Source organism: Hyperoodon ampullatus, assembly GCF_949752795.1.
Source record: "Hyperoodon ampullatus genome assembly, chromosome: 1".
NCBI classification, from domain to species: domain Eukaryota; kingdom Metazoa; phylum Chordata; class Mammalia; order Artiodactyla; family Ziphiidae; genus Hyperoodon; species Hyperoodon ampullatus.
In genome coordinates this window covers 90,342,703-90,359,978 of record NC_136914.1, presented here as the reverse complement: position 1 = coordinate 90,359,978, position 17,276 = coordinate 90,342,703, and the positions used below count along the sequence as shown (strand labels likewise).

Genomic DNA, 17,276 nt, shown 5'->3' with positions numbered 1-17,276 from the left:
AACCTTACACCTAAAGGAACTAGAGGAAGAAGAACAAAGAAAACCCAAAGTTAGTAGAAGGAAAGAAATCATAAGGATCAGAGCAGAAATAAATAAAATAGAAACAAAGAAAACAACAGCAAAGATCAATAAAGCTAAAAGCTGGTTCTTTGAGAAGATAAACAAATTGATAAACCATTAGCCAGACTCATCAAGAAAAAGAGGGAGAGGACTCAAATCAATAAAATTAGAAATGAAAAAAGATAAGGTACAACAGACACTGCAGAAATATAAAGCATCCTAAGAGACTACTACAAGCAACTCTATGCCAATAAAATGGACAACCTGGAAGAAACAGACAAATTCTTAGAAAGGTTTAACCTTCCAAGACTGAAGCAGGAAGAAATAGAAAATATGAACAGACCAATCACAAGTAATGAAATTGAAACTGTGATTGAAAATCTTCCAAGAAACAGAAGTCCAGGACCAGATGGCTTCACAGGTGAATTCTATCAAACATTTAGAGAAGAGCTAACACCCATCCTTCTAAACTCTTCCAAAAAATTGCACAGGAAGGAATACTCCAAAACTCAATCTAAGAGGCCACCATCACCCTGATACCAAAACCAGACAAAGATACTACAAAAAAAGAAAATTACAGACCAATATCACTGATGAATATAGATGCAAAAATCCTCAACAAGATACTAGCAAACAGAATCCAGCAACACATTAAAAGGATCATAAACCATGATCAAGTGGGATTTATCCCAGGGATGCAAGGATTCTTCAGTATACGCAAATCAATCAGTGTGATACACCATATTAACAAATTGAAGAAGAAAACCATATGATCATCTCAATAGATGCAGAAAAAGCTTTTGACAAAATTCAACACTGATTTATGATAAAAAGTCTCCAGAAAGTGGGCATAGAGGGAACCTACCTCAACATAATAAAGGCCATATATGACAAACCCACAGCAAACATCATTCTTAATTGTGAAAAGCTGAAAGCATTTCCTCTAAGATCAGGAACAAGACAAGGATGTCCACTCTTGCCACTATTATTCAACATAGTTTTGGAAGTCCTAGCCATGGCAATCAGAGAAGAAAAAGAAATAAAAGGAATACAAATTGGAAAAGAAGAAGTAAAACTGTCACTGTTTGCATATGACATGATACTATACACAGAGAATCCTAAAGATGCTGCCAGAAAACTATTAGAGCTAATCAATGAATTTGGTAAAGTTGCAGGATGCAAAATTAATGCACAGAAATCTCTGGCATTCCTATACACTAATGATGAAAAATCTGAAAGAGAAATTAAGGAAACACTCCCATTTACCACTGCAATAAAAAGAAGAAAATACCTAGGAATAAACCTACCTAGGGATACAAAAGATCTGTATGCAGAAAACTATAAGACACTGGTGAAAGAAATTAAAGTTGTTACCAACAGATGGAGAGGTATACCATGTTCTTGGATTGGAAGAATCAATATTGTGAAAATGACTATACTACCCATAGCAATCTACAGAGTCAATGCAATCCCTATCAAATTACCAATGGCATTTTTTACAGAACTAGAACAAAAAATCTTAAAATTTGTACAGAGACACAAAAGACCCCGAATAGCCAAAGCAGTCTTGAGGGAAAAAAACGGAGCTGGAGGAGTCAGACTCCCTGGCTTCAGATTATACTACAAAGCTACAGTAATCAAGACAATATGGTACTGGCACAAAAACAGAAACATAGATCAATGGAACAGGATAGAAAGCCCACAGATAGACCCACGCACCTAGGGTCAACTAATCTATGACAAAGGAGGCAAGGATATACAATGGAGAAAAGACAGTCCTTTCAATAAGTGATGCTCGGAAAACTGGACAGCTCCATGTAAAAGAATGAAATTAGAACACTCCCTAACACCATACACAAAAATAAACTCAAAATGGATAGAGACCTAATTTTAGGACCGGACACTATAAAACTCTTCGAGGAAAACATAGGAAGAACACTCTTTGACATAAAGCACAGCAAGATCTTTTTTGATCCACCTCCTAGAGTAATGGAAATAAAAACAAAAATAAACAAATGCGACCTAATGAAACGTCAAAGCTTTTGCACAACAAAGGAAACTACAAGCAAGATGAAAAGACAACCCTTAAAATGGGAGAAAATATTTGCAAATGAATCAACAGACAAAGGATTAATCTCTAAAATATATAAAGAGCTCTTGAAGCTCAATATTAAAAAAACAAACAATCCAATCCAAAAATGGGCAGAAGAACTAAATAGACATTTCTCCAAAGAAGACATACAGATGGCCAAGAAGCACATGAAATACTGCTCAACATTACTAATTATTAGAGAAATGCAAATCAAAACTACATTGAGGTATCACCTCACAGGCATCATCAGAAAATCTACAAACAACAAATGCTAGAGAGGTTGTGGAGAAAAGGGAACACTCTTGCACTGTTGGTGGGAATGTGAATTGATACAGGCACTATGGAGAACAGTATGGAGGTTGCTAAAAACTAAAAATAGAATTACCATATGACCGAGCGATCCCACTACTGGGCATATACCCCGAGAAAACCATAATTCAAAAAGACACATGCACCCCAATGTTCATTGCAGCACTATTTACAATAGCCAGGTCATGGAAGCAACCTAAATGCCCTTTGACTGATGAATGGTAAAGAAGATGTGGTACATATATACAATGGAATATTACTCAGCCATAGAAAGGAATGAAATTGGGTCATTTGTAGAGATGTGGATGAATCTAGAGACTGTCAAAGAGAGTGAAGTAAGTAAGCAAGAGAAAAACAAACATTGTATATTAACACATGTATGTGGAACCTAGAAAAATGGTACAGATGACCAGTTTGCAGGGCAGAAGTAGAGACACAGATGTAGAGAACAAATGTATGGACACCAAGGGGGGAAAGTGGTGGGTGGGGGCGGGGGTGTATGATGAATTGGGAGACTGGGATTGACATATATACACTAATATGTATAAAATGGATGACTAATAAGAACCTGCTGTATAAAAAAATAAATAAATTTTAGAAAAAGAAAATAAAAGACCCCAATTTTATACATGATAAAAAGGAAATTTTGAAAACTTATGTAATTTGCCCACAGTTACTCAACAAAACATTGGTAGTGTCTAATTGTAATCAAAACTGTGAACTGTCTGGGTACAAAGTCCATAGTCTTAGCTAACATAATAATCAACAAATATTTATTGGGCAACTACTATATGCCAGATCTTATAGTAGGGGCCATAATTGTTAACCAAAATTGTTGTCATCCTGTGTAGTTTTTCCAGTGCAGTAGCAGAGTAACTTCAAATCTCTACTGTGTTCTTAATTACCATATTTTGGAATATAGCGTAAATTGGGAGCCTGTACTCATGGTGTTTCCAGAGTACCTGCTAAAAGATTATTTAGAAAAATGAAAGAAAACCAGTCTTTTTTTCAGCCCATAAATTTCTACTAAAATTAAAAATTTTATCTTTATATTTTTACCATGGTTTATACTTTTTATAATACATTCACATACGTTATCTCATTTAATATTCACTGGAAGAAAGATGGACAGGTTTTATTATCCTTATTTTACATGTGAAAAAACTGAGGCTTAGAAATTTTAAATAAGTTGCTCCTGGTCATGCATCAATAGGAGATAAAGCAACTTGAATTCAGCTCTTTTGTTTAGGAGCATGACATTTTCTTTAAATTATTATAACACTGCATTGCTTTTAAAGGATCCTTTATTTTAGTTGATCAACTACAGATTTGTGTCTCTGGATGTAGCTTATTAGTAGCAGTGCATATAGGAAAATATGTGAACTAATTACATTTATAATAGTAAAATATATAAGTAATTCTAATTTCTCTAAAAACTGAATACTATAGTTGAGAAGAAACAATAAACTTTTGAAGTATAAATGACTAAAAAGATTATTTCAGGGGGCTTCCCTGGTGGCACAGCGGTTAAGAATCTGCCTGCCAATGCAGGGGACACGGGTTTGAGCCCTGGCCGGGAAAATCCCACATGCCGCAGAGCATCTAAGCCCATGCGCCACAACTACTGAGCCTGCGCTCTAGAGCCCACAAGCCACAACTACAGAAGCTAGGGCGCCTAGAGCCCGTGCTCTGCAACAAGAGAAGCCACTGCAATGAGAAGCCCATGCACCACAACGGAGAGTAGCCCCTGCTCGCCACAACTAGAGAAAGCCTGCATGCAGCAACGAAGACCCAACACAGCCAAAAATAAATTAAAAAAAAAAAGATTATTTTAGTGTGTGTACTTTAACAGGCAGTATTTGAGGACTTGTGTGTGTGTGTGTGTGTGTCTGTGTATGTGATTACTAAATACAGAGAAGGGTTTCACGTTGGTAAATGTTTTTCAGTCTTCAACTTAATCTAAAAATTTCCTTTAAATGCCATTATTCTTTAGAATTTAATATTCTTTTTAATGCGCATCAATCACTCTTTCCTCCCTCCTGTCTGTCCAGAATTTTTTGTCTAAGCAGCTGCAGTTGGGGAGGTTGAAACTCAGGGAACAGGAACTGGGCAAGGAGCAGCAGTACTGAGGAAGCAGAAGGCTTACAAAATGGGAAAGAGAAAAGCAGAACATGGGGCATGTACTATTCTGTATGTACAGTGACTTAGGAAGTACTGCATAAACTCTCAACCCCACTTTCTCAGCACACAAAGTAGAAAGGAAACTGTTCTACTTTCTCTGTGGTTGGGTTAATTTTAATCATAGCTTGATGATGAACATTATATGGAGCTGGTAAATATCACCAGTTGATTTCAAACACTTCAGAATGCAAAAACGATTCTGGTCTGTGTTTTTTTCAACAGGAAGTTATCTCATTCAAGGCTCGTTCAGCTTTATGGAGTGTGTATACAGCAGAAGCCCCTTTATATTGTGACGGAGTTTATGGAAAATGGCTGCCTGCTTAACTATCTCAGAGAGAGGAAAGGAAAGCTTAGGAAGGAGATGCTACTGAGTGCATGTCAAGATATCTGTGAAGGAATGGAGTATCTGGAGAGAAACTGCTTTATCCACAGGGATTTAGTAAGTACGGTGCAAATTTGCTGATTATGTATATATTATACTTGTACTCAGAAGGACATGATAAGTTAGGACTTTCAATATTTTGAATAATGCATTCTTTGACTTAATTTTTTTTTTTTTTTTTTTTTTTTGGTACACGGGCCTCTCACTGCTGTGGCCTCTCCCACCGCGGAGCACAGGCTCCGGACGCGCAGGCCCAGCAGCCATGGCTCACGGGCCCAGCCGCTCCACAGCATGTGGGATCTTCCCGGACCGGGGCATGAACCCGTGTCCCCTGCATCGGCAGGTGGACTCTCCACCACTGCGCCACCAGGGAAGCCCTGTAGCTTTATTTTTAATTGCTCATTGATGCTGGAGCCAAGTAAGGTGTTACTCTAAATAAGCCTTGAAGTAATTAATCACCACACTAATCAACTAACTAAAACTAATTTACTTTTCTTTCCTCTTCCCCCTCTCTTCTTCCTTCTCTTCCTTCTATCTTTCTTTCAACAAATAATCAAATATGTATTGAGTGCCTATATATGCCACGCACTCTGCCAGGTGCTGGGTACAATGCTGAAGAACCCCAGTGGGTCTCACTCAGGGGTGAAACTGCCTCAGGTGGAGGTGGTTAGGTTCTTGCAGTATCACAGCAACACTACTGGCCTTATTGGGAAGGAGTCAAAATGCTAAACCATTCTGTTGCCTAATGCTTAGAACAGCTCTCCGAACAAACAAAGAAGATTGAAGCTTGACTTGCCCCAAAAGCAAATAGCTCTGCTTCCCTGCCTTGCTACCTCCCCTTGAAAAACATTTTCTATCTGCTCCATATTTATTCATGATATTCATACTATTCCTTCTGTGTCCTTCCATGTCTCATTTCTCAGTTTCCAAATTAAATCCAATGAGAATTTGAGAATTTCTGAGAAGTCCCTGATACTGTCATCTAGAGGTAGTCCTGAACTTCCATCAGCCATCACCAGAGTGACCATATTATTTATCATTCAGGCTGGAATATTTTGGGGAGAGAAAGGAGGCATAATTTCATTGGCCCTAGCACACCATTGCTTGCCCTACACATGACTTAGAACTGTCAGAGCATTTATTATTTACTACTTCCTATAATAGTTGTTTACACAAATATTAGACTCTAAACTCCTTGACATCAAGGCGTAGACTTCTGAGCTGCAGTTCAGCATTATGAGAATACAAGTTACCAAGCAATGGCTCTCAAACTTAGCTGTGTATTAGAATCACCTGGGAGGTTTAAAAACATCACAGTACCCAGCCCACACCCCTGACCAATGAAATCAGAATCTCTGCGGGTAGAATCTAGTCATCAGCATTTTTGGAAAATTTCCCTGGTGAGTCCACTGTGCAGTCAAGATTGAGAACCCTGCTCAAGAGCTAGTTGAAACCTTGCTTTTGTTTCTTACTAGCCATGTGACCTTGAGTAAGCTAGTTAACTAGTAAAGTGGTGTTAATTATAACACCTCCCACATATGGACTCGTTGGGAGGATTACATGAATTAATATGCGTAAGCACTTAAAACAGTGTCTGGCACATAGAAAAGCTCAGCAATGCTCGACCATTATTTTGCGTGCCTCATGGCACATTCCCCAGGGTCCAGCCCATAGTAGCCATTGAGCACATTTTTGAATGTATGGATCTGGTATCAATTCCACCTAACTCACTTTCCTGGTCTCTGCAGTTTGTCCTTCCTGATAAGGATTAGAATTCAAAATTCAGTCAGGTGACAGTTCTGGTCATTCTATTTGCTCCAGGTGGCTTCTGCAGACCCTCCTAGTCTTGGTTCCATCCTTGATTGCTTTCCTTTGAGTTCTGTTTTCTCCACCTACATGCCACTTAAAATATATTAGCCAACTATGAGTCTTTTCTCTGTCGAGGGTTTGCCTTGTGGTTTAGCTTTGAGATCATTTGCTGGCACTTGTCAACATCTTCCAAACTGGCTCCTTCTGGCTCTCCATTTCAAGTTTTTGCTTTTGTTTTTGAACTAACTGAACCACAAATTAGCTCAAAAGAGAAAAATTCTATCAAACCACTGGCCTACATGAGGCTAAATAACCAAGTCAATGATTTTCATGACTAAGCTGACTGAAAATGGATTGTTTTGGCATCAAATAGATTGTTTCTGAGTTATATAGTGCTATATTTAGTTCACTGTGGTAATTTAATAAATACGAAAATATTGTAAAGAGTTATGTTCAATGAAATGTAAGTTTTAAAATACAATTTCTTTGTTTTTATTAGCAATTATATATAATGACTATCCCAAAGAAATATAGTGACGATCTGTTATTTTTCATGCATATTGGACTTTCCTCTTTTTATTTATGAAGATAAAATTTTAAATACACACTATTTTTTATACCAAGATGCACTTATCAAGGATACTTCTTGAGAAAGATTACACATTTTAAAAAGGAAAAGTGTTAAAATTTCTTTTCATTTTTTGTCATTTCTTCGAAAAGTCATTAAAATCCATCACACGAGGGCAGATACATTAAATCATATGTAGCATCGATAGGTATCACCATGAAATAACATGGCTGTTCACACAGAGAGGTAGTGCTGGGGCCCAAAGAAACTAAGGAAAAGGAGAGTAGAAACTCTGGAAAGAGAAACTTTGTATTCACACGTGGGTTCTTTTCTTCTCCCTATAGGCCGCGAGGAATTGTTTGGTCAGTTCTACAAGTATAGTAAAAATATCGGACTTTGGAATGACAAGGTACATGATATTCTTTTTTGTTTCTTTACTCACAGGAGGGAATCTTACATTAGTCTACAGACAAATCGAAGATGTTTTTGGCTTTGTTTTTTTTTCTCTGATGTGGTTGTATGGCCTGCTGACCCACTTTGAACTTTAGGACATGCACCAGTGTTAGCTGTGAGGGAAACAGAGGCTGTGGGCTATTCTTCTGATCTTCTTTCAGGTGGTTATTAATAAAACTATATCATATCTTAAAATTCAAAAGAATTTCTCAGTCTACTTGTCATATATATAAGGTTAAGAAAAAAAGCTTTCCTTATGTATGTATATTTCTGAAATAGAGAAAGAATAAATTTATTTTCTCAGCTCTGATTTTTCTGTCATCATCATGCATTTCTCTTATCAAGTGTAGTAGCTGACTCTAAGCCTACAGCACAAGAGTGTGAATCATCTGACCTTATTTTCAGCAACTCAGTGCAGTTTACATTTTGCATCTCCTTTCCCTCAGGTTGCTAGAAATTTCATCCCAGTGATTTCAGGGTTTCTCCCTGACACTCTTCAGGGTCACAATCCAAATTCTGTGTGTCTCATGGGGCCACATACTGGAGATGGCCTGTCTGGTTCCTGTTGTTATCCATTGACACTGGCTTCCTTACAGCCACCATCCTCCTCTTTTGTCTTTGGCTGGCCATCCAGACAGGTGGCCGCTGACTCATCTTGAATTTCTGTCTGTAAGATTCCTTCACACATTGACACTGGCTTCCTTACAGCCACCATCCTCCTCTTTTGTCTTTGGCTGGCCATCCACACAGGTGGTCGCTGACTCATCTTGAATTTCTGTCAGTAAGATTCCTTCACACATTGACACTGGCTTCCTTACAGCCACCATCCTCCTCTTTTGTCTTTGGCTGGCCATCCACACAGGTGGCCGCTGACTCATCTTGAATTTCTGCCTGTAAGATTCCTTCATGTCTGACATTCGCCATGACTAGAGCTCTCCATGTGGCTAAGGCCCCATCTGCCTTGGCACACCCATAGCCATTTGTCCTCTGGAATCTTTCTGTGTTTCCCAGGGCTTGACCCGAGAAAGAGGACACAGGTTCTGTTTTGCTCTTGAAGCCCACCAACCGACTGTAGGGCAGTGAGGTCTTCTTTCGCTGCAATGTGACTAGGGCAGCCCTCATGGGGTGCAGGGTATAGGACCCTACCTCAGCCACCCCCTAGTGTCTAATACTCCTTCCCTTTCCTTTTGAATCTCTCCCACACCCCCAGCACAAGGGATATTTTTGTAGCAGATTGGATGGTGGTGGTAGTGAGATATCATTCGTATTCATGAGCCATTCTCCCAGGTATTTTGTTCATAACTCAGTCCTTCTCCTTCTCTGGAAAGTCTAGACTTTTGAAACTCAAAAGCTATTAAAAAATGGCTCTTTTCCTTTTGTTTTCTGTTATTCATTCTTTCCTCTAGTAGAATGGCCTCTGGCTCAATAAAGGACTTAAAGGTGCGGTGAGGTAAGGTATGTGGGAAACAAGTGGGTGTGTGGGGAAGCATTAATAAATATATTAATTTTATATTTAATATATATAGTATATATAGTATACTCTATATATATATATAGTATTTCAAAAATACTATATTGCATACTCAAGGAGCTACATAGCACATGTTAGCTCTCCTCTCTTTTCTCCAGATTCCCACACTTGGATGTTACTGTGTATGATTTTCAAAAAAGAGAGAGGGTTTAATTTTGTTGTTGTTGTTATTTTTTTTAAAGGAGATGATAGTTGTTCCTGATTTATTTCCATTTGAATAAAGGCATTAGAGATTTTACACACCAAATGTATTACGTTCAAATACTTTTACTTTCCCCCTTCTCTGTCCTGCAAAAATTATATGTATATAGAAAGAAAATAAGGCATCAAACTTCAAATTTATTCTTTCACATATATTTATCTTTTTAAAAAAATAACCTTGGTTGTTAGCGCATTCAGCATGCTTCTTTGCAGAATTAAGAATTTATCATAGCTAATCAGTGGGGCATGTTTTAGACTGAAGAATTGCTATGATTTTCTGAGATCCAAATACAATAAATGCAATTGAGGCTTGGTTTAAGGAGGAAACTCTATAAGGGCTACTTTCTCATTTTGATAGCAAGAAGAGAAGGTATACTGAACCTTTCTGTGGAAAATACTTTGTATTTTAGAAGTCAGAGTTAACTAAAAGGATTTGAAGTAAACTGAACTTAGAGGTAATTAACACAATGTGCTCTGAAATCTGATGGCCCTAGGTATGTTTTGGATGATGAATATATCAGTTCTTCTGGAGCCAAGTTCCCAGTCAAGTGGTCCCCTCCTGAAGTTTTCCATTTCAATAAGTATAGCAGCAAATCTGATGTCTGGTCATTTGGTGAGTGAATTCGATGTTCATTTGTTGGAGCTTGATTTAATAAAATAGAGATTGCTCTTTTTTAAAAAAAATATTTATTTTTTATTGGAGTATATTTGCTTTACCATATTGTGTTAGTTTATACTGTACAGCAAAGTGAATCAGCTATATGTATACATATATCCCCTCTTTTTTGGATTTCCTTCTCATTTAGGTCACCAGAGAGCACTGAGTAGAGTTCCCTGTGCTATAGTAGGTTCTCATAAAATAGAGATTGCTCTTTTAACTTTGATTTCTTAATATGATCTAGCTAAAGGTCTTCTTATAACTGTGTTTCTGTCTTAGGTGTTCTAAACACATCAGGCTGTCTTTGGCAACTGGTGTCATACACCTTCTTACATTAAGTTTGCCTTTTGGATCTTTTCCTTTCCCACTGAGCACTTGCTGTAAAACCATAAAAGAGTCTACTGATCTAGAAAACAAACTCAGCCAACTTTCCCACACCACAGAGACTTGCAAGAAAAACTGATCTTACGGCATCATTAAATCTTGAGTGTAATTAATAAACTTCATTGTCTGACTTTGAGCGATGCCATCTCATTTACTTTATCACCTTCCTATTTTGTGAAATTAGACATAGGCTTCCTTGGGATCTATCAATTGCTGTTTATATTGGGTAATGTTCTTCATTGAAAAAGAGATACTGTGGACCTCTGTCCCATGGAGTTTGTTCTTTGAGTTGACTTTCAAAAAATGGCAACAAATGTATAATAATCTATCTATTCTCTTTCACCTGTACCTTTCTGGGTGGCTTCTTGGCTTTGGAGAGACATCTGCACCCTCAAAGGGTGTGAATATTATTGCCCACAATAAGGTTAAGCTTGTATTGATCTCATTAGCTCTCCAATGATATGTGGTAGTCTTGGCAGGTGACATTATAAGCTCTACTGGAGAGCAGTTAAGTTGTGAGACCAGTGGATAGCAACACAAGGATCTCATCAGGTGGTTGTACAACATTTAGAACTCCTTGAGTTTTACTTGACCACTTGTCTTTCTTCCTCAGTGTACAGTGAGCTTCTTGAGCACATAGACTGGTTTCAGTCTTAAGAATCCTCTGACTCTAGCATAGGCCTGGCCTCTGATCAATACCTAATACATATTTGTAGAATAAGTGAATAATTAAATGAACTCAAATTGGGAGCCTTGAAGGAGTTTCATCAATCAATCAATGATTTTTGGACACCTACTTATAAACAGAGCCCCTGCCAGATTTTCTGGGACTCTACCCAGCAGTTTTCAGTGGGAAGATGGGAACGCATGCCATCTACTGGATGGTAAACTCTTGGCTTTAGCAGGCAGCAGGGGATCACACAATTCTGTCATTTTCTATGGAATGGCAAAGTTTCATTGATTTCAGGGTGTGGAGACATGAGCAGTACTTTGAAATGAAGATGCTGCCAGCATTTTTCTTCCAATAAGGAGGCAGTCATGACCAATGGAAAAGGAAAGGCATTGTTTTCACTTGGAATATATTCAGTTCATAGGCCTCTTCAAAAAGTAAGATGCACAGGGTCTACTTCCTAGATAGAACTGCTGTCATTCTGGATGATTGTAACTCAATGACTGCAGGAGGAAAATAATGGGTTGTAACTTGAAACAGCTGTTTCAGTTCCAAGTAACCATTTCTCTAACCTCTTATTTTCATGCATTTTATTTGCAGGAGTTTTGATGTGGGAAGTTTTTACAGAAGGAAAAATGCCTTTTGAAAATAAGTCAAATTTGCAAGTTGTGGAAGCGATTTCTAAAGGCTTCAGGCTGTACCGACCTCACCTGGCACCGATTTCCATATATGAAGTCATGTACAGCTGCTGGCATGAGGTGAGTGTCCCTTACTTTCCTGCAAAGGTTGGCAGTTCCAGCATCTGAGAGTAGATCTGTTTATCACCCACATTACTCCAGGACTTCCTCATGGCAGGAAAAGGTGTCTATTTCTCGGTAATGACCCCTGAGAGCCAGAAGTACTTCCACTACAAAATCATGAATCCATTTTGTTTTTAACAATGGCCTTTCATCTGAGGAATTCAGTGCATTTTCCAAGTCTTATCTTGCTGAAGTTGGTTCCTGCAGAAACTCTCGTTGTTACTAAAGCCTCAGTGATGAGACGTTTTACTCCTTTTAAGAACTGCTGGGTGGAAACTAAGGGTAGAATCAGGCTTGTTCAATTTCCACATTGAAAGAGAAGGATGGTGTTTTTATTTACTGCACTCTAATTTGTCATGCTTTCCAAGGCTAAAAGTAATGGGTTTCATCTCTCCTATGGCACTCAAGACTCCTGATAGAGAGATTAAACGAGAATAGGAATGAAGGCAGAAAGTGTGCCAGGAACTTCTACTCGGAAAATTATCTCCTGGGAGGCCAGTTTCTCTTTTACTTGAAATGCCAAGCTTGAAAATAAAGCCCGAGGGTTTATATTCCACCTCTGTCTTTTCTGGGCGCTGACTCAACACACCACTCCCCTTCATCAGACTCCTCTGTGATTCTGACAGTTCTGTCTTTCCAGCTGACTGTTTCAGCCCAGAAAAAAACTATAGCTGGATGAGGATTTCCTCCTGGCTGAAAAAGAAATCACTTGACTCCCAATTCACAAACACTAAAAAAATTCAATATTTCAAGAGCGACATGGTTGTTTCCATTCCAGAGAAGTATTAATTTTATAAAGATCCCCAGTGTATGAAAATACTTTGCATATGATTAACTGTTCTGCAAGGAATCTTGAAAGACATAAAAAATATTAAGTGAGCTGTTAGTAGCAAACAGATGTCTTAAGAGCATCTTTGGGGCTTCCCTGGTGGCGCAGTTGTTGAGAGTCTGCCTGCCGATGTGGGGGACACGGGTTCGTGCCCCGGTCTGGGAAGATCCCACATGCCGCGGAGCAGCTGGGCCCGTGAGCCATGGCCGCTGAGCCTGCGCATCTGGAGCCTGCTGCTCCGCAATGGGAGAGGCCACAATGGTGAGAGGCCCGCGTATCACAAAAAAAAAAAAAAGAGCATCTTTGCAATAACAATGTAAATAGCTTAGGAATATATATTGTATATTAAGCAATATACTTGTACATGCACATACAATATAATACTTTTTGAGATTTTACATATCTGTGGAGAGGAGACAGAGAAAGGAGTAAATAAGTTGCTGACAAGAGGATGAAGTAAACGAGGAGCTTATGCACCTCTAGATTCAAATGTGATTATGTTAGCAGTGATAACACTTGTTTCATAGGCTTTACTACCTGCACAACCTCAGCACCAGCAAAAAGCTCCACTATTTATTCTTGAAATCTCAAGGAGGACTCTCATGTGTGCTCACATATCCTTCTGCTCCGTCCTTTAATTTTTAAATTTTATTTTTTAAAAATGTATTTTATTGAAGTATAGTTGATTTACAATGTTGTGTTAATTTCTGCTGTACAGCAAAGTGATTCCGTTATACATATATATACATTCTTTTTCATGTTCTTTTCCATTATGGCTTATCACAGGATATTGAATATAATTCCCTGTGCTATACAGTAGGACCTTGTTGTTTATCCATTCTATATATAATAGTTTGCATCTGCCAAACTCCCACTCCATCCTCTGCCACCTGCTTCCCCCTTGGCAACCACAAGTCTGTTCTCTATGCCTGTGAGTCTGTTCCTGTTTCATAAATAAGCTCATTTGTGTCATATTTTAGATTCCACATATAAGTGATATCGTATATTTGTCTTTCTTTTTCTGACTTACTTCACTTAGTATGCTAATCTCTAGTTCCATCCATGTTGCTGCAAATGACATTATTTCATTCTTTGTTATGGCTGAGTAGTATTCCATTGTATATATATACCACATCTTCTTTATCCATTCGTCTGTCGATGGACATTTAGGTTGTTTCTTGCTCTCTCCTTTTATTGATGCCTTCTGTTTACAAGCCACAAAAGGTGGTGTCTCCCCACTAACCCTGCTGCCAGGGACCTCTGTGAGAATGTGGCTACCATGAGTAGTTCTATTTTCCATGGATTTCAAAGATGCCATGGAGCTTCCTCTTGGAGCCAAAGTCAAACCGCATCCCACTGTGAAGTAGGAAAAAGGCTCCAATCCTTGCTTTCACGGCTGGAGATTTTGTTGACTGAGCCTTAAGACAGCACAGTCTTTGCTCCAAGTCCTGCGAAGTCTGTCATGAAAACGTGCCTTTTGCTTTTTGACTAAAATCCATCTTTCTACAGGGGGTCACGTGTAGTGAATAATTGGGGCTGAGCTTGAGGGCTTGGGGCTCTAGAGGCCCCTCTCTCCCAGCTCTTCCTTTACCCTGTGTATCAAGTCATCCAAATAGACCTCTAGGGCAGTACTGTCCAATGGAACTTTCTGTGATGATGGAAATGTGCTATGTCTGTACTATCCAATATGGTAGCCACACCTGGCTATTGAAGAATTGAGAAGTGGCTAGTGTGACTGAGAACTGAATATTAAAATGTATCCTCTTTTAAGTAATTTAAATTTAAATAGCCACATGTGGCTAGTGTTTGCAGCTGTAGCTATTTTACTTCTACCCTTATATTTTCACACTTGTGCCTCGCTCAACTGCCATTCATGTCCTGCGTATCAGCCAAGATATCTTTCTCTTCCATTTGTGGTGAACCAGCCTGGATCCAGGTCCTGCCAGCAAGTTCTAGAGCTGGTGTCTGAGTGAGTCTTAAGCTGAGCTGACCACCTCTACTTCCCTTTTCCAGAAACCTAAAGGCCGCCCGACGTTTGCTGAGCTGCTGCAGGTTCTCACAGAGATTGCAGAAACCTGGTGACCTGAAGAGAACGCCAACCCAGAGGATCATGGTGCAAGATTGTCACAAAAGGAAACCCTGGGTGGAGTCACTGATGGTGAATATCTTCCTTTAGAGTCACTGACTCCTGGAAACAGTTCAAAGATCACAGGCTTTTCCAACTTTTTAAAGCTTAAGAATATTCTGACAATAATTTTTCTATGTGTGTTTGAGAGTGACTTCTAAACTCTGATTTTTCTCTAATATTCTTCATGTCCCATATGTGAAGAAGGGAAAAATGCTCCATAGTGGTCGTTATGGTGGCTGCTCTTCACAAGAAGAGCCCAGAGAGCCTCTGAGCATACCTGAAAACCTGATTCTTTACTGAGGAAAAGACTGAAGAGGAGGAACATTCTTTATTGTGGTGGCCCATGCATGGAAGATGAAAATAAATTCTGCCCGCTCCTGGAATAAAGGAGCCACCCCTGCAGAATCTCATGCTTTTGAACTGTACAGATTTTTATGAAAAACGCACCTTTACAAACCACATGAATGTGGGCATTCTGGAACTGTCTTTCATAATCTTCCCTATGTTATTTAACAAATTATTTTTGCACAGATCTGATTATTTTGGAGACAGTTTCCTGTGTTCCAGTATTGAATACTGTAATAGGAGAAAGTTCTTCTTTGAACAGGTCCTGGTGATGATTCTATTTCTAGTGAGATACATTGTCCAGGACAATTCAGAACCTGAATCTCAATTCTGAGATTTCACACTTTGTACTTGTGAACTTGGACGATTGAAGAAGCCTCATTTTGTCATAGGAAGTACCTCCAGTACCTTTTCTAGAAGAGGACTTTCTTTTTCCACAAGAACAACAGGAGGGCTTCCCTGGTGGCACAGTGGTTAAGAATCCACCTGCCAAGGGCTTCCCTGTTGGCACAGTGGTTGAGAGTCCGCCTGCCGATGCAGGGGACACGGGTTCGTGCCCCGGTCCAGGAAGATCCCACATGCCGTGGATCGGCTGGGCCCGTGGGCCATGGCCGCTGGGCCTGCGCATCTGGAGCCTGTGCTCCGCGGTGGGAGAGGCCACAGCAGTGAGAGGCCCGCATACCGCAAAAAAAAAAAAAAAAGAATCCACCTGCCAATGCAGGGGACACGGGTTCGAGCCCTGGTCCAGGAAGATCCCACATGCCGCAGAGCAACTAAGCCTGTGTGCCACAACTACTGAGCCTGCGCTCTAGAGCCTACAAGCCACAACTACTGAAGCCCACACACCTAGAGCCCGTGCTCCGCAACAAGAGAAGCTACCAAAATGAGAAGCCCGTGCACCACAACGAAGAGTAGCCGCTGCTCACTGCAACTAGAGAAAGCCCGTGCGCAGCAACAAACACCCAACGCAGTCAAAAATTAAAAATAAATAAAATTAAAAAAAATAAAAGAACAAGAGGAGGCAAAAACAAGGTATTCAAATATTACACCAAGTTCCATTATTTCTGAAGTCCAGGGTATTGGATTCAAGATGAAAGAACCAGGAATCACAATTGAATCTTAATTTTTCATGTACCATTTGTAGGAATGATTGGAAACTGATCTTTGTCATCCTGAGTGCTTTGGAAGTACATAGGGAAAAGGGTGCTGCAGAAAGGTAGAGTCGGGCCTCCCTGGTGGCGCAGTGGTTGAGAGTCTGCCTGCCGATGCAGGGGATACGGGTTCGTGCCCCAGTCCGGGAGGATCCCATATGCCGCGGAGCGGCTGGGCCCGTGAGCCATGGCCGCTGAGCCTGCGCATCCGGAGCCTGTGCTCCGCAACGGGAGAGGCCACAGCAGTGAGAGGCCCGTGTACCGCAAAAAAAAAAAAACAACAACAACAACAAAAAAAGAAAGGTGGAGTCATTACCATTAGGTTTAACAATGGGAGCCTATTATTTGTGGATTGTCCCACCCTGCATCATGGTTCTGGGGGAACGTGTTTTATGATTCTCATGAGATTCTAAGATGCTGGCTGTCAGTAGTTGTGACTTTTAAATCATATTTCCCCACTCCAGGAATGACATCTTTTTTTTTTTACATCTTTATTAGAGTATAATTGCTTTACAATGGTGTGTTAGTTTCTGCTTTATAACAAAGTGAATCAGTTATACATATACATATGTTCCCGTATCTCTTCCCTCTTGCATCTCCCTCCCTCCCACCCTCCCTATCCCACCCCCCTAGGTGGTCACAAAGGACCAAGCTGATCTCTCTGTGCTATGCGGCTGCTTCCCACTAGCTATCTATTTTACGTTTGGTAGTGTCTATATGTCCAT

The 17,276-nt window shown here is 39.7% G+C and overlaps 1 protein-coding gene across 1 annotated transcript in view; it reads left to right on the top strand.

Moving 5' to 3' along the window:
• The window catches only part of TXK (TXK tyrosine kinase), a gene marked incomplete at both ends in the record, with an annotated part of 64,043 nt that extends 49,034 nt beyond the window's left edge, over positions 1–15,009 (top strand). Inside the window, 5 exons of the mRNA XM_079718135.1 lie at positions 4,865–5,081; positions 7,746–7,810; positions 10,081–10,199; positions 11,899–12,056; positions 14,941–15,009. Coding sequence (XP_079574261.1) covers positions 4,865–5,081; positions 7,746–7,810; positions 10,081–10,199; positions 11,899–12,056; positions 14,941–15,009 — 628 coding nt within the window. The remainder of the gene's footprint in view (positions 1–4,864; positions 5,082–7,745; positions 7,811–10,080; positions 10,200–11,898; positions 12,057–14,940) is intronic.
• Positions 15,010–17,276: the final 2,267 nt, after the last annotated feature.